The sequence below is a fragment of the Coregonus lavaretus genome, assembly GCF_964263955.1.
Source record: "Coregonus lavaretus genome assembly, chromosome: 30".
NCBI classification, from domain to species: Eukaryota; Metazoa; Chordata; class Actinopteri; order Salmoniformes; family Salmonidae; genus Coregonus; species Coregonus lavaretus.
In genome coordinates, this window is record NC_140017.1 from 18,824,356 (window position 1) to 18,849,994 (window position 25,639).

General features: G+C 42.5%; 2 protein-coding genes across 2 annotated transcripts in view; one reads left to right on the forward strand and one right to left on the reverse strand.

The window, feature by feature from the left end:
- The window catches only part of LOC311105825 (protein phosphatase 1L-like), a 43,458-nt gene extending 40,748 nt beyond the window's left edge, over positions 1-2,710 (reverse strand). The window contains exon 1 of the mRNA XM_084148033.1: positions 1,622-2,710. Coding sequence (XP_084004159.1) covers positions 1,622-2,020 — 399 coding nt within the window. The 5' untranslated portion in view covers positions 2,021-2,710. The remainder of the gene's footprint in view (positions 1-1,621) is intronic.
- A 58-nt stretch (positions 2,711-2,768) lies between these two features.
- Positions 2,769-13,826, forward strand: nmd3 (NMD3 ribosome export adaptor). Its single transcript, XM_084148326.1, has 17 exons — positions 2,769-3,137; positions 3,309-3,450; positions 3,971-4,043; positions 4,189-4,323; positions 4,500-4,596; positions 4,710-4,790; positions 5,516-5,644; positions 5,741-5,831; positions 6,363-6,441; positions 8,622-8,718; positions 9,582-9,699; positions 10,506-10,651; positions 11,173-11,285; positions 11,437-11,509; positions 12,894-13,000; positions 13,165-13,235; positions 13,372-13,826. Exons 3-17 carry the CDS (start codon positions 4,000-4,002, stop codon positions 13,503-13,505), a joined length of 1,515 nt encoding a protein of 504 aa, XP_084004452.1. The 5' UTR covers positions 2,769-3,137; positions 3,309-3,450; positions 3,971-3,999; the 3' UTR covers positions 13,506-13,826.
- Positions 13,827-25,639: the final 11,813 nt, after the last annotated feature.

Below are 25,639 nucleotides of genomic sequence, written 5' to 3' on the forward strand. Positions count from 1 at the left end.
CTCCTCCAGCCCTGGGCTACACTGCATCTCTCTGCTGACGCACCGCCCCTGGGCCAGGAATACATAAACAATAATATACAGTAGCTACAGAGCCATTTGAAAAGCTGGTGTCTGGCAACAGTTTCACACACTTCAAAAGAGCGTGTAGGAATAAAACACACCAAATTGTCACCCAAGGCCATAGCGAGGGAAAAAAGTCCCTCGCCTTCATGAGCAAATCTGAAGTGAACACCCTCTTTCTCTGCTCTCCCTCTCCCACACACAGAGCTGAGGAAGGCTTTTATAGCCTGGTTTACCATCCTCTATAAGGAATCCAGGGAAGAAGGAACGAAAGAGCAAACTCAAACATGCTGCAGGGAAAACCAGACAAATGACCAGTTTTGGTCAAAGGGAGCTGCTGCACTAGAGCCCACAGTTTAATCTTCCCCGAAAAGAATGGTTATCCTCCATCTCCATCGCTGTCTATTTTTACAATGTTATATTTCAGCCTGGATCATGACAGAATAGTCAACTTCTGTATTAAACAGACTAGATCAGGTCTGAGCAGTAGAGCTCCTTAGAAAACCACTGGCAGCCCGTAGACTGGGTCTGGGAGAGAGGCAGTGTGAGGGGGGAGGAGAGAGGGGAGCCTTGTCAGAAAGCATTTGCCAGTGAGTTTCTTCACGTAGCTCCATGGCATCAGTCAATACTGGGCGGTCAGGACCGCGTGGCTACAGCTGAAGCCCACGGAGACAAGGTCACTGTTCAGGCAGGCCATCATGATCAATCAGTGTTGTTGCCCTGACAATGATGGCGATACCCCCCAGCATCACATTTAAAAAACTTTTTAAAAACACATGCATTCTCTTCTGGTCACGATGAGGAGTAACAAGATCAGTATCCCACTTTGTCTTGTGCATGGAGTATGACCCTTACATTGACTGACTGCCTATCCCCTTCTCTCTCATATATCAACTCCCTCTCTCTCACACACACACACACACACACCGCCTGACGGCTGGACGCTTTGCCCCTCTATAGGGACATCTGGCTGATGAGAGTAGGAAGCGTATTTCTGTGAGACAAGCTGTTCGATCTGTGCTACTGAATGCTTGTCATGGAGTCAAAGACCTACAGCTGCCAGGGCTTTGTCTGTAACCAGTGAGTGACCAGAACATGAAGAGGGTGACAGGTGCATGGGCATCGGATGACAAGTTATGGTCATGCACAGGGCACCAGTGATTTACCGTATTCAGACCAGAATATGACCCATATCCGAAAGCATCTCTCACTGGGGTTGGAAATGACCAGCTCTCGTCACATCCATCTTCAATCAACCTACACGTTTGAATGAGTTTCTCTTCTTTTTCACCCCCAAGCCTGCTATAATCAGTTTAGACTTTATCTGCAGCATACCACACAATCTTGTTATGTCTATAAGTATTTTAAACTTGTAAGACCATGAATGATGGTCTCTTATTTTTGGCACAACTTCACAAAGTAAAGTGCTAAAGTGCCTTATGCATGCCCCTGTGGAGAGGGATTAATATGATTTGATGCATAGCAAGTGCATGTGCAAGTGTTGACCAATCAAAAAAAGTATAGTCTCAACAAATGAATGATAACAGGCCATTTATCTTACCTCTCCCCCATGGCCATCGAAAATCCCAAATATAGACGGGTGACTCTTGTTCACGATGTCAGTGAGGACCTCAAAGCGGTCTTCCATGTGATCTCTCCGGCCTTGGATGGAGTACACCGCCACATTGTTGCTCTTGAACTCCCAGGTTTTGGAGAACTCTGCGTCCAGAACGTCGAGTCCCCCGAATTTGTCATTCTGCATAATCTCCGCCACTTTCCCCTTGACCATTTTGACAGCATCCCGGCTGGACTTGACGATGGTTTTCACCTCGTCAGTGTGGAAGAAGTAACTCCATAAAGCCAGGCTTATGCATAGGAGGAACAAGGTCTCTGGTCTGAGCAGAAAATAACGCATGATCCGACCCAAAAGAGACAACAGTGTCATCGTATCCTCTATCATTTACACAAACAAGAAATCACTGTAGGTTGTTATTGTTTACCCGCAACTTTCAGTCCATTATTATCGATGTTAGAGTAAATAAACAGCGAAACCAAATTCACCAAACGTAGCCTACAGCACATCTGGTGTAAAAAGCTGAATTAATTCAACCCAACACTGATAGCTCGCATGTAGCAATGCGGCTTGATGTATTGGAGAATCCGTAACGTTAGACAATGCGGGGTGTAAAATGCTGTATTGGCTGGCTCACTCTATCATAAAGCCCCGTGAACCAGCGGTTGTCCCTTGTCCATATGATGCAGTGAATCGCAACCGTTGCAAGGAGGAGAATGGTAGCTATATAAAACCTCAGACAGTTGGAGAGACCCCGCTTTGAAGTACCTCGTTTAAAGCTAACTTGAAAGCAAATTGCAGGCTCCCTCAACCTTTGACAGCGAGGTTGAGATTGAGCTGTAAATAGTGCTCTCAAATTGAAGCCGAGGAAGCGTTAGTTTTCAGGACCGCACCAATTGGAGAACGTGAGGTGTGCACCATGCAACCTTGTTTAGGATAACATAATCATATTTCTGGAGGGGCAAACTAAATGTCACTTGCAACTTTATACTGCTGAATAGAAAATTAATAGAATTTGGGTAAATCGCGTATTTTTGATTTACGTAACTTCTTCACCGATGTACGCACCCCCAACCGCGGATTGTTTTAATCTGAGCCCACCTGGTTATATATGTTACGGCAAGCCTCGAGGACCAGACCAGGGTTTTGTCTAAGGGATAGAGATTTTGTCAAAATTGACTTTTCGTAATAGGTTATGAGAATGAACGTAACAGGTTAGGAGAATTGGGTTAAGGTTAGGAAAAGAGTTAGAGTAAACTAAAATTAACACAAAAAATCTACTTTTGACGTAAATTGGACAAAAACTCTATCCAAGCTAGACATGACCCCAGAGCGGTTATAAAACAATTAAGGCAAAGGTTTAGAAACTGAATGGATAAGGTACTTTGTACAATTCTTCTTTGGTTTGTTGTTGTTGTTGATGATAATGGCGATGAAGAAAGATAAAGGAGGAAGGTATAGATAACGATAATGCCTTTGGGTTCAATAAATCGATCATCTTTGGGTAAATGAATTGACCTTATATTTCTAAAATACGTATTGCCTTCTTGGCCAATCCAATGTATATCAACAATAATTAATTGGATTATTACAATATTTGTCAATCATTTCATAACATCCATATACCAGTAATGCTGTTTCTTCTGTCTGTTTTGAATTTGAATGGTTTTTGAAGTTACTGCACTCAGGCAAAAGAGAGGGAGGGACTGGGTCCTTTTGCCACCAGGAAATTGTGTGTCGTCATCATCCTGCTCCTCCTTTCCAGTTTGTGGTGGAGAAACGTGGAGGTCCGCAACGTGTACATGGACTAACATTCTGTAAATACGTGTTGTTTATCAGTTGTCTCATGAAATGGCATTAAGGGCCCCGAAACCTTTTAACACGGCTCCTCCTATGTAATGACCAAACTGTCACGATCATCGCAAATTAGTCGGAAGGAAAGCTGTTCCCTGTTAGCTAGGCTAAGGCTAGCAAGTAACGTTACCGGCCATTTAAATCTGCCTTTTTCTATCTAACAGTTACTGGTTGCCGTTTAGTGAAGTAAATTGTATACCTAGCTAACGACAAGTGCCAGCACAGATGGGTCTGTCAGATGAGTTGTGACATTGTGATGAATGATTAACTCCTGAGAGATATCAAAGAGTTGTAGCTGAGAAAAAAAAAACATTAACAGGGAAGTTAGTGCACTAGATAAAGTTAGCTGGCTACCATGTATTGTCCGTAATCAATACACATGTGGATGTGTTGTTTGCTTATATCATGACGTTTTTGTATATAATCTAAAAAGTTCTGATTTATCTGATTTCATAACATCAATCTGATTTGTCTTGTATCTAGATCTCACTACAACACCCACACCATTTATAATGGAATACATGCAAGTTCCTGCTACAAGCAGCCAGGGGAACATGTAAGTAGAATTTATGATCAGCCTCCTACAGGCTACAAATAATCTGTCCTTTACCATTCGTGTGAATGTGTAGATTCATAACTTTTTCAAAGGTATCAGCTGGTACACAGTACTAATTAAGGAATGGTTTCTCTCCTCTCCCCAGCCTGTGCTGCACCTGTGGCATCCCCATCCCCCCAAATCCAGCCAACATGTGTGTGTCCTGCCTCAGGACCACAGTGGACATCTCAGAGGGAATCCCCAAGCAAGTCAATCTGCACTTCTGCAAGCAGTGTGAACGGTACAGCCCAGACCACCATCACAAGCCTGTCAAACTTAGTGCCACAGCTAAGACGTTTAAGTCCCTGTGTTGTGCTCTTGCTTGACCAAAGGATCATTAGGCAGTTAACTGGGATCTTGCCAAGGCACCAACATTAGTTCAGATGGATTGATTGCACCTCTTTCTCTTCCATGCAGGTACTTGCAGCCTCCAGCCTCCTGGGTGCAGTGTGCTCTGGAGTCCAGGGAACTGCTCGCCCTCTGCCTTAAAAAACTGAAGGGCAACATGACCAAAGTGAGTATCCCTTCCCTACTCTGCTCTTTTTACATTCAAACATAAACTTGTTAACATTTTTCAACAGGGCTGTAGCCATTCGCCTCAGAAACTCATGTGACCTCTCAATCCAGGTGCGTCTGATTGATGCTGGATTCCTGTGGACAGAACCCCACTCCAAGCGGATCAAGTTGAAGGTGACCATACAGAAAGAGGTGAGTGGAGAAATAAGAGGCGTGAGAGTGTGATATTTAATAGAATGGATTAGGAACCTGATCAGGAGGACGTGTCCCACCGCTAACTTCCATGTTGTCATTATTTAATCCAGGTGACAGTAAAGGGATAATGGGCTGGCTGTGTAGTTTCAGAGCAGGGATTGGGTGAAGATTAGCCAGTGGCTGTCATCTTAACTTCATGACCTTTCAGAGGAATCTGAGCTCCTCAGGGCCCAGGCCTTTGTCTGGAGTGTAAGAGGATTTGTGTGACCAGTGATCTTGTATTACATTTACATTTTAGTCATTTGGCAGACGCTCTTATCCAGAGCGACTTACAGGAGCAATTAGGGTTAAGTGCCTTGCTCAAGGGCACATCGACAGATTTTTCACCTAGTCGGCTCGGGGATTAGAACCAGCGACCTTTCGGTTACTGGCACAACGCTCTTAACCACTAAGCTACCTGCCGCCCCGTATCTAGATGCCCTTTAGTCACCAGAAATAGCAGCACCAAACCCTGATTAATAAAGTGTTGCACATCAGTGTTTCCCAAATGTTGGGTGGGTAATGATCCGCTGGTGGGTCAAAGCCAATTCCCTTTGGGTCACAGCTTTCTAGCCCGCTTCTGGATTATTTACCTGGTGTGTCACATTACAATCCTAAACTATGTTCTGAGTCAGTCATATAAGAGAATAGTGGTTGATGGTAGTTTGGTCTGTCCTGTCCAGGTGATGAATGGAGCCATCCTGCAGCAGGTGTTTGTGGTGGAGTTTGTCATCCAGGGCCAGATGTGTGATGACTGCCACCGTGTCGAGGCCAAGGACTTCTGGAACTCTGTGGTGCAAGTCAGACAGAAGGTAACACTGATGATTAGAATTATATTATTCATGTTGCTCACCACATCAATCGTTTTTAACGTGTTGGTAACCTAATATTGGGCTGGTCCTTTTTAGACTTCTCACAAGAAGACATTCTACTACCTGGAGCAGCTGATTCTCAAGCACAAACTCCATCAGCACGCACTCAACATCAAGGAGATCCATGGTGGGTTTGGGATAGAATATACTGTTTTAAAGTGGGGTTTTCATCCAGGAAGAGACACCAGACCATGCAAGCTTACAATTGACATTGATGATTTTCTTTAATAAAGCTTTCCTATCCTAGGCTTTAGAAGGGCATGGTAATGTGTTTATAATCAGTGTGGTAGGATCATAGTACTGAGCATTTCATTTACCATGCCAAGAATGCTGTTTGACTCAGGTCCTATTTTCAGACATACACACACAATGTGTAGTGAGAGATATTTCAGAAACAGCGCCCAGTGTGGTTGGACCAGATTGTAAGGGAGAAGCTGTCATTTGACAGTTCGATATAAATTACCTCCCTCTCTAGCCGGAGTTAAAAACCTTGAGGCTTCAACATGTGGCGGCCATATCCCCCCCGCGGTGGCCATCTGGTCTGTATTACTGAGGCTGGCGTATTAAGTGTGATGACGGAGGTTACGTGTGGTGTGTGTGCCTGTGGTTGATTTATTGATTGAGGACTGATTGGTTTTGAATCTTTCTCCTCTCTCAGAGGGTATTGATTTCTACTATGCCACCAAGCAGCATGCTCAGAAGATGGTGGATTTCCTCCAGTGCACAGTCCCCTGCAGGTAGGAACCAGTTCACCAGAGTCCCTCCACTACGGGTAGAGGTTGCCCTGTAGTGACAGAACTATCTGACCTGAGGTCAGTGTCTAGGGGTGACATCATCCTACTCTGGATGGCGCCTTCATGGTTATTGCATAATGCCCATGCAATGTTCATTTGGTGTTGAGATGTGTTGATGTTGAACAGTGATGAGGTAGACCGCACTAACCATATTAAGTGCGGTCTGTGTGGCTAGAGCTATGATTATTCAATGTCTATAGACATACAGTGCCTTTGGAAAGTATTCAGACCCCTTGACATTTTTCTCATTTTGTTACGTTACAGCCTTACTCTAAAATTGATTAAATTGTTTTTTCGCTCATCAATCTACACACAGTACCCCATAATAACTTTTTGCTAATTTATATTAATAAAAAATAAACTGGAATCACATTTACATACAGTGTGGGAAAAAAGTATTTGATCCCCTGCTGATTTTGTACGTTTGCCCACTGACAAAGAAATGATCAGTCTATAATTTTAATGGTAGGTTTATTTGAACAGTGAGAGACAGAATAACAACAAAAAAATCCAGAAAAACGCATGTCAAAAATGTTATAAATTGATTAGCATTTTAATGAGGGAAATAAGTATTTGACCCTCTCTCAATCAGAAAGCGTTCTGGCTCCCAGGTGTCTTTTATACAGGTAACGAGCTGAGATTAGGAGCACACTCTTAAAGGGAGTGCTCCTAATCTCAGTTTGTTACCTGTATAAAAGACACCTGTCCACAGAAGCAATCAATCAGATTCCAAACTCTCCACCATGGCCAAGACCAAAGAGCTCTCCAAGGATGTCAGGGACAAGATTGTAGACCTACACAAGGCTGGAATGGGCTACAAGACCATCGCCAAGCAGCTTGGTGAGAAGGTGACAACAGTTGGTGCGGTTATTCGCAAATGGAAGAAACACAAAAGACCTGTCAATCTCCCTCGGCCTGGGGCTCCATGCAAGATCTCACCTCCTGGAGTTGCAATGATCATGAGAACGGTGAGGAATCAGCCCAGAACTACACGGGAGGATCTTGTCAATGATCTCAAGGCAGCTGGGACCATAGTCGCCAAGACAACAATTGGTAACACACTACGCCTTGAAGGACTGAAATCCTGCAGCGCCCGCAAGGTCCCCCTGCTCAAGAAAGCACATATACATGCCCGTCTGAAGTTTGCCATTGAACATCTGAATGATTCAGAGGAGAACTGGGTGAAAGTGTTGTGGTCAGATGAGACCAAAATGGAGCTCTTTGGCATCAACTCAACTCGCTGTGTTTGGAGGAGGAGGAATGCTGTCTATGACCCCAAGAACACCATCCCCACCGTCAAACATGGAGGTGGAAACAATATGCTTTGGGGGTGTTTTTCTGCTAAGGGGACAGGACAACTTCACTGCATCAAAGGGACGATGGACGGGGCCATGTACTGTCAAATCTTGGGTGAGAACCTCCTTCCCTTAGCCAGGTCATTGAAAATGGGTCGTGGATGGGTATTCCAGCATGACAATGACCCAAATCACACGGCCAAGGCAACAAAGGAGTGGCTCAAGAAGAAGCACATTAATGTCCTGGAGTGGCCTAGCCAGTCTCCAGACCTTAATCCCATAGAAAATCTGTGGAGGGAGCTGAAGGTTCGAGTTGCCAAACGTCAGCCTCAACCTTAATGACTTGGAGAAGATCTGCAAAGAGGAGTGGGACAAAATCCCTCCTGAGATGTGTGTAAACCTGGTGGCCAACTACAAAATGTCTGACCTCTGTGATTGCCAACAAGGGTTTTGCCACCAAGTACTAAGTCATGTTTTGCAGAGGGGTCAAATACTTATCTCCCTCATTAAAATCAAATCAATTTATAACATTTTTGACATGCGTTTTTCTGGATTTCTTTGTTGTTATTCTGTCTCTCACTGTTCAAATAAACCTATCAGTGGGCAAACGTAAAAAATCAGCAGGGGGATCAAATACTTTTTTCCCTCACTGTGTGTGTATTTGTGTGTGTGTATATATATATATATATATATATATATATATATATATATATATATATATATATATATATATTAGCTTAGCATTGAGAATGTTGCTTATTTTCTCTCTGTCAAGATATATTCTTGTAGTGTCTTTATGGTTTCTTTGTGTCACTCTGTCTTGTTTAGGTCGAAGACCTCCCAGCGCCTCATCTCCCACGACATCCACTCAAACACATTCAACTATAAGAGCACCTACTCCATTGAGATCGTTCCTGTTTGCAAGGTATACAGCATCTTCCTCAAAAATACTGAAGGTCAAATGCTCTACATATATTTTAAGGTGCTGAAAATTGATTTTTATAGGTGAACAGAGCGCACCTATACTCAAATGCTCAGGTCCAAACAGGCCAGGGCAGACCTAAACAGATTCCCCATTCTTATCATAACACACACAGCTTCCATTGGATAGAACTGTGTTGTTTTAAAATATGCTTTTGAACCGTCAAATGAAAACTAAATTCGAATCAATCTGGGTGTGTCTAGGTCAGGAATCTTTACTCAAGCTTTTTTGAGTGAATGTTTCTTGTCAATGCTCTTCTGTTGGATTCATGTAGTAGATTAATCTACTCATAGGTTCTAACATGTAGACTGAGTACATACGCATTGATGCTTGGCTTCTGACCATACATGTGAAGAGTTAATTATTTTCATATCCAATTCTACCCACATGTGTTTTTGTGCATTTCTATCCAATGACTGAATGAAGCATTGCAGCACTGGCTCATTAAGTAAACGGATGACTAATTATTTTCAAGATTAATGAAACGCATTCCTAATCAACATCTTATTTTCTTTTGCATTGTGAAACAAATTGTAATCATGCTGATGAAACAAAGAGAACCTAGCTGACCCCTTGTATAACCAAACTGGCAATGACAGCCTCTGTTATTCAGAGGATAATTGTTCATGAAGGTGTAGCCTAATCCAGAGTTTAATGTTAATCTCTCCTGTACTACAGCTGGCTTGCTGGCTGTGGGTTTCTCTGGGGAATAATCCGGTGGGGAGGTTGGCATTGGGAGGAGGTTCCAAAGTTCTCTCTAACCTGACCTCAGTCTGACCCCTGGTATGTTTTGTCTCATTGCCCAGGACAACGTGGTGTGTCTGTCGCCGCGTCTGGCTCAGAGCCTGGGAAACATGGGCCAGGTGTGTGTGTGTGCCCGAGTCACCAGCACCATCCACCTCATCGATCCCAACACCCTGCAGAGTGAGTACAGTACACACCAGCACCACCTTTACTGTCGGCCCCTAGCTGCCAGGGGACAGAGGCTGTTTCAACACATGATTTTCTGGCTACTGAAAAATTGCTTTTCCAGATATGCTTTGCTTCATTGATTGATTGATGTATTGGTGTTGATGTGTTGACAAGTCAACGTTTAAAGGTGATTGGATGTGTGTGTGCAAGAGTTTGTGCTTGTGTGCGTGTCTTGATATAAAGCATCAAAAGTTTACCATCTGCTCCATATTTTTAGCATCAGTTTTTGATAGACTATTGGAATGTGATTATATTCCACTTGATTTAAGTCTTTTGTACCAAACTGAACCCAGTATCGTTTACAGTGCGTCTGTTCACCACATGCTCATCACCATCCTCTCACTCTCAACAGCTTCCCTCTGTGTCTAATCAGGGCATTCCATATATGGCACACACACACACTCATTTGTTGTCACTACTGCCTGTGCTGTGCGTGTAAAAAATTCCCTCTGTGTTTAATTCTGATATTTTGAAAGGCAGGGCACATGTTTTTAATTAGTGTTCAAAGAAAGGCTATTTTTGCTCCAGAACCGCCAGTCTCCACCCCAGCCTCTGGGCAGAACAATGATCCATGCTAGCCAAATCACTCGACTGCAGGAGGGAGTGAAGTTCAAATCAATCTATTTATCTTGCGTGCGGACACAAGCATGTGTATGTGAGTGTAGGAAATTATTGGTGTTTTGAGCAGTCGAAATTGAAACTCTGGACTGTCCATAGAGATAAACATGTAATTCTATTTCTCCTGTCGGACCCAACAGTCGCTGAGGTGGATGGGGGCACATACTGGCGCAACCCCTTCAACAGCCTCGTTAGCCCACGGCAACTGGAGGAGTTCATCGTCATGGATACTGATGTCATCAGAAACCAGAAGCTGGGGGCGGGAGCAGGCATAAGGTCCAATAAGGTAGGAGTTCTGAGGGAAATGGCCGGTTATTTGGAATTGGGCAGAAGTGTGCCCCATTTAGTAAGAACGCCTCAATTTCAAGATAAATGCTGCTAGTCTGTTTCTTTAGATGTGTGTATTCATGCGTGCAACTTCCCTCACTCCATGTGAGAAAAACATGTTCTAGTGTGTGTGTTGGCGAGACAAATTGTTTGGGTTGAGACAGCTTGACTGCGGGGCTTTGGTGTGTTTGTGGCTTTAATGAAAGTGCTGTTGATCAGATTGAATTATGGGGAATATTTATATTTTCTTGGAAGAAATGTCAATAGTGAACCATTACATTATTCCTGAAGCAGCACATCAGATTAGAGAACCCCTCCACAATGCATGGAAGTGTTTGTGTAAAATGGAACAGGAAATGGGTTTGCTATGGTACGATAACGTCCCCTCCCCCATCTAAGTGTGTTGGAACACTAAACATCCTTGGTAATGGTGGTGCTAGGCTAAATCTTGTGTGTGTGTTCTGATTTGTTTGTTTCCAGCACACCCTGGCTGAGGTTTGGGTGCAGAAGACATCAGAGATGGACACAGCTCAGCAGTACCACTGTCGCACCCACCTGGGCCACCTGCTCAACATAGGAGACATGGTGCAGGGGTAGGTGACTGTCATGGGCTGCTATACAGCTACACAACTCTTAAATGTTCATGTAATTTCTTGCTGTATAAGAGAATCAAAACAATATCTTACTCTTTTGCTTGTGAAGTTTGAGAAAATATTTAGTTGTTTCACTTTTGTTTCCCTCTAGCTTTGACTTTGCCAATTCCAACGTTAATGATGAGTTTCTGAACAAGATGAATCCTAGTCATATTCCTGATGTGGTAAGAACCAGTACATACTACTGTGTGCACACTCATATATCCTTTACAACAGGGGTCTCCAACAGGTAGATCTACCAGTAGCTCGCAGCCCACGTATGAGTAGCTGCCAATCAATTCTGAAAGTACATTAATTTTTCCATCACAAACGGTCATTAACATAAAACTCCAATCAAAGTCACATTGACATTTTCCGACCCCTGGTTAGCCATTATTGGCTTAAAAAGCCTAAGGTTAACACAATATCTGCCAATTAATTTCCAGCAATGTTGCCCCGTCTGTGTGTTTGGTGCGCGCATTTGTCTATTACTCCGTATGTAGCCAGTTAGCGATGCTAATGATAACGTTTTTTTTTTTATTCAATTGGTTTGTGTGTTTGAGGTTCAACCCCACATGATAATGTAATTGTGCACATTTTAATACAGTAGAGTGGACAGACTTCCCCCAAAAACCTTCTCTATTAAATGTTAACCTCAAAGTAGGCTTACAAATGCTAACCTCAAAGTAGGCTTACAAATGTTAACCTCAAAGTAGGCTTACCTGACAGAACTATAAATCATGATTATTTGTTTCAATTGGGTGGCCATTGTTTTTCAAACTCTGCCATGGCATGTGCTTCAGCAGTAGGCCTATCAGCAGAAACATCGCTAGACCAACACATTCTACTCTTGCTAGATGTGCAATTAAAGGGGAATTACACACTTTTTCTAGACCTAAAAAATGGTCTTCTGATGTGATTTAAGCATGGATATGGACTCAGAACATCAATTTTCTTTGTTTCTCTATGAATATTTGTAATATTGAGAGTAGAAAACATAAAACAAATATCCAAAACCAGGAAAAATAAAACAGAATTCTGGAAAATACAAAATATATTTTTATGGGCCCTGTCATGCCAAATACTGTTTATCAACCATTATTTTACCAGGTATATTGACAGAAAACACATCTTGTACACCAAGGACCCTGGGCCGAGGTAGACGAGAAGAGAACAATGTGCCTATTAGAAAGCGATAAAATAAATTGTAGCTCGCAAAGTTATATTTTTTAAAAGTAGCTCTCATGCTAGAAGAGGTTGGAGAACACTGCTCCAAAACAACAACCTTTTACAATGTACTATGCTGTACTGACTATAGTACAATACCACATTGCCCCCTGGTGGACATTGTGGTATTGGTTTGATTTTATGTTTGCTGCATTGAGTTGAAACGTCAAACCTCTAATGGAAAAATTGTCCGCCTGAACAAATACTATTCACTTAATTTTTAAATGAGAGCTCAGCTGCATACCTGTCAGTACATGACTGCAAAGGACAGAATACATAATAACAAAACAAAGTCAATGCCTGTATTGAAGCCATTTTAACATGTTTGTTGTGGACTTGCAGGTGCTGATCAAGAAGAGCTACAACCGCAGCAAGAGGGTGAAGCGCAGGAACTGGAAGCTGAAGGAGATGGACAAAGATAGAGAGGGCATGGCGCCTGAAGACGAGCGGTAAGGAGGAGAGGAGGAGCTGATGAGAGGAGGAATGTAGAGGGGGAGAAGCAGAGAGGGAGGAGAGAACTATGCATTATATCCAAGTGATGACTTTGTTGTGAAAGGTGTCTCTACAACATTGGCAGTGATTTATTTATTGTTCTCCTCTCTTCCTGTTTCAGACAATACCAGGACTTCCTAGAGGACCTGGAGGAAGACGAAGCCCTGAGAAAGAACGTCAACATCTTCAGAGGTGAGTGGGACCACAGCTTTCTGCTTCTCTTTATAGTTCAAGAACCTGGATGTTTTCCTCAATTGTCACACACAGCTTTCTGTTGATCCATTTTAGCTGTAGCCTCATGATAAAATTGTATTGTTTTATATTACAGATGCGTCTAAGATCCCAGTGGAGAGTGACACGGATGACGAGGGCGCACCTCGGATCTCTCTGATGGAGATGCTGGAGGACCTCAGCCTAACAGACGCCACCGGGGGAGAGGGAGCCGACATGCTGACCGACTAGACCAATCACCGGCCTGCTTACATCCACATAATGACTGTTCAGACCAATCAGGGTCTTACTAACATCAACATGATGTTTGACTAGACAAATGGAAGTTCTACCAATAAGAAAGGCAATGCCACACGTTGTCAGCTACCATTGCTTACACTCTCCCTCCCAAAAGCAGCCACTCAGAATGCTGCAGACTGGTCACTTCTGAGGTTGCTGAGTTATTGATGGGACCCTGCCCTTTTTGACCCTTCCCTGTCTCCAAATTAGAGGCAGTGGTGATGTGGAAGTTGAGCGCTGTTCGAGTACATCAAATAAAATATAATCTGGTTACGATGACCTTTTCATTCTGAGACACACAGCATCCATTAGAAGGAACTTGAGAAGATGTTACTGAACCATAAGCATGGACATCACTCTCAATATAGTACCTAACACTTCAAAGGAGAGACTGGCCACATGGTGAAGTGGTAGAATGTACCAATTGGGAATGCATGGGCACCTTCTATGAGTAGATAGTTCTATGTGTAGATATCCCAAGGTATACCTGTATGCAATCTGGATTGGGTATGATTATGCTTGTAATAGGCTGCAGACTGGCAACTAGATTCTCTACCTAACAAAACCAAACACACTCACATGCAGAGCCACTGGCTTGAGAAATTGGTTCCCCATCATCAAACTAAAATTAGTTTGCTAAACTTCAGAATTTAATTTAATAGGACTCAGTGGGTACATGTCCCCTACTATTAGACTGTTCCCCAATGCAAGCCGCTCTATTGTTGCTGGGTAGATTTTATGATTTATAGTAGGGGCTGAAGGGGAGAGGTGCAGGGGGAGGTTGAGTACTTCAGAGGAAATGTAATCTTGGGGGCTTAGATATATTAGGGGAGAGAGAGAGGTGTGTTATGTGCCACTTCAGTCTTGTTTGAAGAGAGAGGAGGCGGGAGCTTGTTTTTTGGGAAGTTAAAAAGGTTGTGAGGGGTAACCAGATCCTTGGGAAAGTAACTTTAGGTCCCTTTGAGGCAAAGGAGGACAATAAGGTAGAGCAGGGGGTTCTCTACCTTCCCTCCTACTCTCTCCCCCTGACCCCCTTTTCTCACCCCCCTCCCCTCCACACACCTACAGTATATGCTCTCTCCTTCCTCTCCGTCAAAGCCTGTTCTTATCACCCACACCTCATTTTATCATCCCTTTTTTCTGACCCGGTATGTCCACTTTTCACTCTCCTTCCAAGAATACTATTGAAAGAGCAGTGGGCTACCTGACTGTTCAACTGTTCAGGGTCCCAGACAGTGACATGTCTGGCTTCCAGACTTCCACCCGGTGCAGAGTCCATATGCTTGGAGACTGTCTGTTCAGTCAACTGGACAGAGCGGCTCAGCCCTTTCTTTACACATCAATAATGTATGCAGCTGAGAAGTTGTAAAAACTCATTTTATTCCCAAAGACATCGACTATGAAAGAGAGTACTGGGATGTAAAAGAAAGGATTCCAATGTGCTGAAAATATATCCTCTCCATTTGATTTATAACGGCTATCGGCTAAATAGGCTATCCAATCAGTCAACATTTTGGAGCAATGTCAGTTATTTTGCCAGTTCTGTAGCAACACTATGACTTCTTGCGTCCCCTGTCAGTTACAGAGTGCGCATTGCGCTGTTATGGGTGAATTATGTTTTTGGATAATTCAGTGCATAGTCCACTTGCAGGAAGTGGAGATTATGATTTTGATTCCCTGTGTGGCAAGTAGAGGGGGGATGCCTGTAGAGAATTATAGAGGACTCTTCTTTGTATCTGTCCCATTATGGCGTCTGTGCGCATAGGCAGCGCTATTGAGGCCATCTCCATTTTGAAGTAGTCAATTTTCTTCTACTACTTCTATGAGCTGGCAAACAAACTGGAAGGGTGCATACTGCCACCTGGAGAGTGTTGTTTGAACAGGTAGAAAGCCAAGGTTGGTGATTTACTGCCACCTGCAGTTATGGAATGTTTGCTCACAAGCATAATTCATTATGTGATCCTTTCTTAACCCATAGGAAGTCCCTCTCAGTTGATTACTTCAAAACGGCGCTGCCCATGCTAAAATTGGCTTTTGGCCACTAGAGTCCTCTATCTCTATGAGGATGCCATACAAAGGTTGCGCAGACACGCGTCAGGCGTCTCCTATCCAATAAAGCAGGACAGAGTTTTGATGACTATTCCACTGACTAAACAACTATGGATTAGCCCTATTTGTGAAGAATCATGCCTTATTTAGATGTTCTTTTATAGAGTTCGAAGACACACATGCACCGAACGCTCTGTCCATAAAAACCCATACCCAACTCCACGTGAACCCCAGGTGAGTGTAAAGAGTAGTGGGTGTGGTGTAAAGACTGTATGACCTGCTACATGTAGGATATGTTGGTGAACTGGTGGTGCTGTTCACACAGCAGTAGTGGGACACAGGCCATTCTCTCTTGCGTCCTGCATGAAAGTTTAGCCAGCAGAACCGGGGGAGAGCGGACAGCGACACATTATCAGGGGGAGAGGTGAGCTGACTTTTATATGATCCTTTTAGTTTTTTGTTGGCCTACAGATTATTACAGAGGATTATTGTGTCATATAAGCATGTAGGCTAGCATGTAGACTACATTAATGTGAGAAGGCCTATTCAATTGTTACGTAATGTCTCTAGGGCATTAGTTTAGCCACAATTATTTACCAGAGGGGTGTAACAGGATAGGACCTGGAAAACAAGCACACATGCATGGATTATATTTTAGGTTTATTTATTGTCATGCCACAGTGTGTTTTTATCTATTTGGTCCATAACCGTTTATTAATGAGTAGGCTATTACTCTGGTGAAGAAGTGTGCACTGGTGTCAGGTGAGTTTACCTGAGACCTGTCAACACCCACTGAGGCACTGACTCTGTGAGACAGAGGCTTTCCTATTGTGCCTTTAGCTACTTTGTCAACTACCCTGTATGGAAGTAGAGTAAATGTCTGTTCCCTGAGGGGCCATGGGCTGTGACTGACCCTGGACCGTCTCATTAATAAACACAGACCCACATGTAATGTGTTTTCTAATACCATTTTCTATTCTTACATCCCCCTAGGATATTGTAGGTATGTAAGACACGGGTAAATACATAGTAGCAGGTGCATTGAAAGATGAAGACTATGGTTTATAATGAGACTATGACAAAAATGTGAGGTTATTTCACTGAACTACTTAGTTTTCCCCACAAAACACACACACACACACACACACACACACACGGTAAGCTCATCTTTCACCTACTAAGTGTTTTCCCTCTTGCAATTGGTTTTGCCTCCTGGGAAAATAGGGGTAATTCTATCAGGTAGTGCAGGTGAGGCGACTAACTGTATATCTTTCCATATGATTGATGTTGTGTTGTCTGTCTTGTGTGTTTGTGTTTGTTTGTGTGTTCATGCCCATTATGTGTCCCCTGCTGCCATTATCACTGCCTTCCTCCTCCTGTCTCTCTTTCTCCCTCCCTTTATCTCTCTCTTTCTTTTTCTCTCTCTCCTATCTTCCTATCACTCCTCTCCTCCTTCCCTCTCTTTTATCTTTCTCTCTCTCTGTTCCTTTCTCTGCCCCTCCCTCTCCCATCCTCTCCCTGACCACTGGAGTAGCATGTGGACGGACTTTAAATACCTGAAGGAGTACCTGAGCTGGCTGTACTACCAGTATCTGCTCATCACAGGCATATATGTGCTTGAGCCCTGGGAGCAGATCATCTTCAACTCTGTCCTCTTTTCCGCCATGGCCATGGCCATCTACACCTCCTACATCTTTGTGCCTGTCCACGTGCGTCTGGCACTCAAGTTCTTCTCCAGGATCTGCGGGGAACAGCCAGAGAGCATCATGGCACTCATAAACTAGCAGTGGATGGATGGATGGCGGGAGGGAGATTGGGAATGAGAAGGGAGGACCCCCTATCTTGACCTTTGACCTTGATCTCACTTGACTCGATGGCCATCTGACCCCTCAGGTCTCTCTCACCGCCCTTACCCACACACAGTCACCCACGACTCCCCCGAACCACAATACTCTACTACCTACTCAGCAAAAGAAGGCTGAGTTTAGGATGTTTCTGTGAAATATTCTGGGAGAATACCTCCCTTTACCCCCCCTTACCCACGGTATTATACTGTATCACTGAACACTACTTTCAAACCTTTGCTGTGAAACATCTTGTTGTTCTTTAAAATTTTTCTCACTCTATAATAGGCCAGGTCTCCTGTATGAGTGCATATCACGTCTCTGTGTTTTGCATTTGCCTGCAGGTCATGCCACTTATCACTGGCTGTTGATGGCTGTCTGATATAGAGGGAGACGTTACTGATCCCAACACATTTACATGCACTTAAACGACTGGTTATTCCTAATGACAATTGACCTATGGCTGGCATCTTGCACTCCAATTACTGAGTCATTAAGCAAATATTTCCTGAGACAAGAGTCTCCTGCTATACTATTTAATCAGAGATATTGAGTACTGGCAAAGATTGCAAGGTTGTGAAATTTTCCTCCCAACCCTACATTTATCCGATTATTTCTCAATGCATACATTGATCAAACTGAACAATCATATCCTTGTGTCCACAGCCCTGTCCCTATCTGCAGTGTTTTCACTGTTGCTATGCCAGGAAGGTTGATGTTGAGCAAGAGGAAATATTAGCTCTCTTGTTCAGGCTTTGCTTTGTCATTGACTTTGCTTGATCAACCATCATTCTTCAGAACTCATAGAGCTGAATGGAATTATATGAATCAAAAACAGTCAAAGTGTCCTGAATGAAAAGTGATGTCTTTGAATGGTCAACCCACCCTCTTCTCTCTTCTGACCCTACAGTTGAACTTCAGAGAGAAGAAAACACAAGCCTAGTACTTATCACTGCATGCACTAGAAGATCTGTTAACAGGTATTTGTTCTAGTGATGACAGGCTTCCTGATTTAGTCTGTATATGATTTGTAACTATATTTATATGCTCTGGTAAAGCTTGGCTGATTACAATGTCAATTACCAAAACTGTTTGTTTTCTCTTGTGGCCATATACACTACTGAATATGTTGTTTTTCCTCAAATGAAAGTGCTTTTATATCATTTCAGTAAGCCTAATCGTTAGTGGTTGAGATATTTCTGATAGCTTGATCACAGAGTTGCATTAGGACAATCACTGTGTGGCCTCAGACATTTATTGATATCTATGTTATATATATATATATATCTCATGACTGGATTCTTCAGAAATAAAGTGATTTTACAAATATGAAAGAATGACCTTTTGGTGTTTACATTGAACTACATTTGCATTCAAGACCTAAACTAGAGGAACAGAGTAGATTTCAGTGCAGCTGTTTTGAGTCAAGTGTATTGATTTGTTCTTGCACAGTACGTTTTGTATGAATATATTTGTGTACATTATATTATATAACAGGAAAATAGTATTGCCTTCTGACCTACTGTATAATGTAAATGGGGTTACAGAGTGGTTATGACTAAAAACGAATCAAAATGACAACAAAAGCCTGGGTGGCACATTCCATTTATAAGGGACAGCGGTCGGTCCAGGGCATTGAGAGGGCTGTGCTACCCAATTGGTTCCCCTCAAAGCACAGGAATGAGTAGCCAGGGTGTTTGGTTTACACACCTGGGACATATCCTTTTATCTGGAGGCCTATTATTATTCTCCTAAGGAGGACTGTTACTTCCTACCACAGTAGGCTACTAGGCTGGTGTAAAGCCTAGAAGAAGAGACTACTGTACATGTATGTCTCTCTCTCTCTCTTTTCTCCCTCTGCCCATACATCTGTTAATCTCACTCTTAAATAATGTCACATGTATACTCTGTTGTGATGTATGGAATCGTGGACAATGGAAAGTATTGTGTTGACCTGAAAACCCTGTAAATATGTAGAGAAGTTTTATGACCAGGCCTTCTACTCCAGACTGAAATATGACAAAGGTAAACAAGGATAAAATATCCAATACAAGACAAATTATATAATTCATGTCACTTAAAAGGGATTGTGACATTTAACCCTCATACTACCAATATATTTTGCATACATGGATTACCGATCATACAATCATAAAGCAACAATAATAGCAAAATATAACCTTAATTCTTATCAAAACATCATAAGACATGTAAATAATGTTATTACATTTACATTTTACATTTTAGTCATTTAGCAGACGCTCTTATCCAGAGCGACTTACAGTTACTGAGTGCATACATTTTCCATATTTACACCTATAGACTGGCATTTCCCACTAAAACATGCATCCACTTGCTAACATATGTCAACACAAACACTCCCTTATCTGCCACAAACAGCTTCCTACACTGAGGCTTTGGATTATCTCTGAATTTCAAACAGCAGCTACATCAACTGGTAGCTGTGCATTAAAGTCAATAGACTGGCACTTCCTACTGTTGGAACCCATGCATGAGCATTCTATAGTTAACAACATGCGTTAACAAGCAATTACTAGCTACATTTACATTTTAGTCATTTAAAATAAGGACTGACGCTCTTTTCCAGACCGACTTTCTGTCAGCGCATTCAACTAATGTAGGTAAAACATTTTTTTTTAACAATTCAGAAGGCACAAGCACACATTACTACTTTTAAAATAGCATTTTATTGTCATTATAAAATTACATTCACACATGATTCCCTTTGATAACCTGGCTGCTTCCCAAATGGCACCCTTTTCTTTCTATAGTGCACTACTTTTAACCAGCATCCTGGTCAAAGGTAGTGCACTAGAAAGGGAATAGGGTTCCATGACTGGAGCGTAGTTCAGTCGTTATTTATCACATCTGGAAACCAAAACAGACTTATCTTACCAAAATTACAGTTAATTAGCATATTATGTCAAACGAAAATAGACATTTGTTCCTGAAATAATGTGCAGGTTTTTTCCAAAGTACAATCCACATTAGTACTAAAAAGCTGATTTACCATCATTTGATAGTATCATTTAGTTTTTAGAATTTTGAAATAAACATTAATTTTGTCATAATTATATGATAAAATCGACAGCCATTTAAAGGGACGGTACACCAACATTTTAAATATACTTAATTTTATTGACAAAATGTGATTCCTATATTGATCCTGAGAGATAATGACCAAAAATATGGTTTAGTTTTCTTTATTTACTTACCCCACAGCCAGCATTAGCATCGCTGCTAGTGAAACAATGGGAGTGGCAGGGCCTATGATAGGATGCTTCAAAAAGCATCCACAAATCCTCAAAGTCACTTCAAACCAAATGTTATAGCAACCCAAATACCATTACAAGTTGCACATATAGAATATTGGAGGCTATTATAGGAATTCAGGTATTTATTTAAAATGTTCCTTAAAATAAAAATGGTGTGAGAATACACACCAGTACAGCACCATGTGTACATTCAGAGGGTAGCTGGTTTCTGTATTACAGTTCTACCAAGTATTTATACCACTGACATACTTTTATTAGCTGTTTTGACTGAAACTAAGCATATATCTAAGGTCATTTTGATTTTCTACACGGTCATACCTAGTTGTAACCAGTTATAACTACAGGTGAGTACATAAGGTGCTCTATCTCTGCAGGTGATCTGTCTATCAGGTCAAGATCACGACAACAGGTCCCCGTCCACCCTCTGAGGAACCTGAATTCAAATACAGACTAATTTAGATTTGCCCCAGACTAACTACTTTTTGGAGAATACACACTAGTATTTGCCTGAATACTCAGCATGAATTTAATTCCGCTGCCCTATCAATCGCCACATACATTCAGTCTAAATCTGCCATCCTAAAAGTCGTTTGTGTGACTTCAAAATGAGGGGAGTTGGACAAAACAAATGTATCAGCAATTGGATAATCTCTAACAAATCTAACCAATCAGAGTATCAAAGTTGATAATGTCAACATGTAGGCTGGCTCTGGCCCAACCCATCGGTTTCTGTGACAAATCAGAACAGTCAGAATGTGTTCCCATTCTAGAAATCGTAGGCAAACCCAGACTCATTTTGGAGAAGAAAAGTAAGTTTGGCCGGAGTGATGTGGATGGGTAGCCTGGCAACACCAGTACGACTCTCAGTGTAGATTCAGAGTGTATCTAAGTTCTGTATTGCAGTTCTATTAAGTATTTATACCATTGGCAGACGTTGTATACCATGTACAAAAATAAGGTAATTTTGGTTTTGTACATAGTCATAAAATATGTGGTATAGAAAAGTGCAATCTTAAGCGAGTACATGGGGAGCTGTATCTCTGCAGATGATCTGTATATCTGGTCAAAATCACTGATATAGATCACCCTCCACCCTCTGGTGTTATGAATAACTTTGTATTATGTCTCCAGAGAAACTTAGATTCAAATAAAGGTCTTACTGTATCTATCAAATTACTATAGACGGAATTAGATGTTTTTATCTGGGGTCAAAAGGACCCCAAAGGAATTTTTTGAAAGTCCATATTGATACAGAAACACTAAACAATGATTTTCTAAGAACAAGTTGACTGACAAAGTCAGAAGAAAATTGTAGAATTGAATAAACCACCTTTGGGCTATGATATAAAATATGCCTCTGTGGTCAAAATGACCCAGGTCAGTAGTAGGAGGGTTAAAAAGGATGAAGGGTGAAGGAAACTGAAAACGCTCACATTTACGTTCCTGTTTTTAAAGAGGCTGGCTCAGTTGCTGTTTCATAACCTGTAACTAGACACCACCACCCTATTTTTTCCAGGATTTTGGAACACAAAACGTCTATTCTCTATGGGGGAAATTCAGACCCGAGTTATGCGTGCGTAAATTGAACTTTTTCCCCTTTTATGCACTTTTCTCTCTACGTGTAACCAGTGCCAGCAAGATGTTTGGGGTGGAGATCAAAGAAATACAACTGGTGTAGTCTTTACCATGAAATCCTTGCTTACGAGCCCTTCCCAATGATGTGTATGTATGTGTATTTTTTATTTTGTTTTAGTCATTTAGCAGACACTCTTATCCAGAGCGACTTACAGTTAGTGAGTGCATACATATTTCATACTGGCACCCCGTGGGAATCAAACCCACAACCCTGGCGTTGCAAGTGCCATGCTCTACCAACTGAGCTACAGGAGGGCTATAGAACACTTGAAAGTACCACTTAAGTAGTATTTTTGGGTATCTGTACTTCACTTTACTATTTATATTTTTATCAACTTTTACTTCACTACGTTCCTAAAGAAAATTATGTACTTTTTACTCCATCATTTTCCCTGACACCCAAAAGTACTCGTTACATTTTGAATGCTTAGCAGGACAAGAAAATGGACTAATTCACACACTTATCAAGAGAACATTCCTGGTCATCCCTACTGCCTCTGATCTGGTGGACTCACTAAACACATGCTTCATTTTTAAATGATGTCTGAGTGTTGGAGTGTGCTCCTGGCTATCAGTAAAAAAGGAAAAATGAAGAAAATGGTTTGCTTAATATAAGGAATTTGAAATCATTTATGCTTTTACTTTTGATACCTAATATATTTTCGCAATTACATTTACTTTTGATACTTACGTATATTTAAAACCAAATACTTTTAAACTTTTACTCAAGTAGTATTTCACTGGGTGACTTTCACTTTTACTTTATTCATTTTGTATTAAGGTATCTTTACTTTTACTCAAGTATGACAATTGGGTTATTTTTTCACCACTGCTGAGGGCCCATGCCAAATCTTTTCAGCCTCCTGAGGGGGAAGAGGCACTGCTGTGCCCTCTTCATGACAGTGAGGGTGTGTGTGGACCATGTTAAATCCTTGGTCATGTGGATGCTAAGGAACTTGAAGCTCTCGACCCAATCCACAACATTCCAGTCGATGTGGATGGGAGAGTGCTCTCCCCTCTTTCTCCTATAGTCCACGATCAGCTCCTTGGTCTTACTGACGTTGAGGGAGAGGTTGTTGTCCTGGCATCACACTGCTAAGCCTCTGACCTCCTCCCTGTAGGCTGACTCATCTCTGTCAGGGATTGGGCCTACCACTGTCGTGTCGTCAGCAAACTTGATGATGGTGTTGGAGTCGAGCATGGCCACGCAGTCGTGGGTGAACCGGGGGAACAGAAGGGGACTAAGCACACACCCCTGAAGGGCCCCCGTGTTGAGGGTCAGCGTGGCGGAGGTGTTGTTGTCTATCCTCACCACCTGGGGCTGGTCCGTCAGGAAGTCCAGGATCCAGTTGCAGAGGAAGGGGTTCAGTCCCAGGGTCCCTAGCTTGGTAATGAACTTGGAGGGGACTATGGTGTTGAACGCTGAGCTGTAGTCTATGAACAGCATTCTCACATTGTTATATCTCCTCTTATCCAGGTGGCAGAGCGCAGTGTGAAGTGCAATTGAGATTGCGTCATTAGTGGATCTGTTAGGGCGGTATGCAAATTGGAGTGGGTCTATGATGATGTCTGAGATGATGGTGTTGATGTGTGTCATGACCAACCTTTCAAAGCACTTCATAATTACAGATGTGAGTGCTATTTAGGCAGGTTAACTTGGAGCTCTTGGGAACAGGGACTATGGTGATCAGCTTGAAACATGTTGGGATTACAGACTGGGACAAGGAGAGATTGAAAATGTCTGTGAAGACACTTGCCAGCTGGTCTGTGCAAACTTTGAGAATGCACCCTGGTATTCATTTACATTACATTTACATTTACATTTAAGTCATTTAGCAGACGCTCTTATCCAGAGCGACTTACAGTTAGTGAATACATATTTTTTTTTATACTGGCCCCCCGTGGGAATTGAACCCACAACCCTGGCGTTGCAAACGCCATGCTCTATCAACTGAGCTACATCCCTGCCGGCCATTCCCTCCCCTACCCTGGACGACGCTGGGCCAATTGTGCGCCGCCCATGAGTCTCCCGGTCGCGGCCGGCTGCGACAGAGCCTGGATTCGAACCAGGATCTAGTGGCACAGTTAGCACTGCGATGCAGTGGCTTAGTGGTATTCCTCTGCCTAGTAATTGTTAACCTGTTTAAACGTTTTGCTCACATTGGCCACAGAGAGCGAGATCACAGTCATCCGGAAAAACAGGGGCTTTCACGCAAGGCACGGTGTTATATTCCTCGAAGCGAGCATAAAAGGTATTTAGCTAGTTTTGGAATTCTGCATCGTTGGGCAACTCACGGCTGGGTTTCCTTTTGTAATCCGTTATCATCTGCAAGCCCTGCCACATACGACGAGCGTCGGAGCCAGTGTAATAGGATTCCACCTTCCTCCTATATTGTCCTTTTGTGTGTTTGATGTCTCGTCGGAGGTCGTAGTGGGCTTTCTTGTATGTGTCTACAGATGCGCCGTATTCTGACCTGGACTTAATTCCCTGATAATTCCACCACCGTTCGCTCAACCATGAATGGGTCGAGCGAACCTGCCGGTTCCAAGTGGAAAAAGCATCTACTTTATTTTTTCTGATAGAAATGACAGCCTTCTCCATGCACTGTAATTTATAAATTGATAAGAGCTATTGGTAAGATCTAGGCAAGTGAGTAAGTGAACAGAAAACTATTTTTTTTAAACGACCTGATCAAAATGATATGCCACTTAGTGATTTGGAGGCCCCAGGCCAGTCTCTTCTCTGACCCGCTCTGAAAACGCCTCATTGCTGCAGCTTAATTCCAATGAATCATATTAAGTGAAACAATGAATGGGAACCCTCTCCTCTCTGTCCCTCCCCTCCCCTCCAGATTGGGTTATGCTTCATTAATGACAGGAGATTAAATCAGAACGTCCTTATCTAATGATCAAATATAAACAAATAGAGCTATCTGTCGTCACGCTGACTCAGTAAAAACATCCACAATGGGCCCAATGCTAAGTAACACTGTTTACGTTTGAACCTCTCACCTCTCTTGGCTTGCTTTGTTGCTGCTTCTCACAGGAAAATTATTAGCATCTCACACACAAGCACGCACGCACACACACACACACACACACACACACACACACACACACACACACACACACACACACACACACACACACACACACACACACACACACACACACACACACACACACACACACTTAACCTAACCTAACCTTAACCCCTAAACCCAACCCCAAACCCCAATTCTAACCCTAACCCTAACCTTAA

Coding starts and splice junctions, on each gene's coding strand:
- nmd3 (XM_084148326.1), top strand. CDS start 4,000: ATGGAATACATGCAAGTTCCTGCTACAAGCAGCCAGGGGAACAT. Junction 4,791..5,515: donor AGGTGACCATACAGAAAGAG/GTGAGTGGAGAA, acceptor TGTCCTGTCCAG/GTGATGAATGGAGCCATCCT. Junction 13,001..13,164: donor ATGGCGCCTGAAGACGAGCG/GTAAGGAGGAGA, acceptor TTCCTGTTTCAG/ACAATACCAGGACTTCCTAG.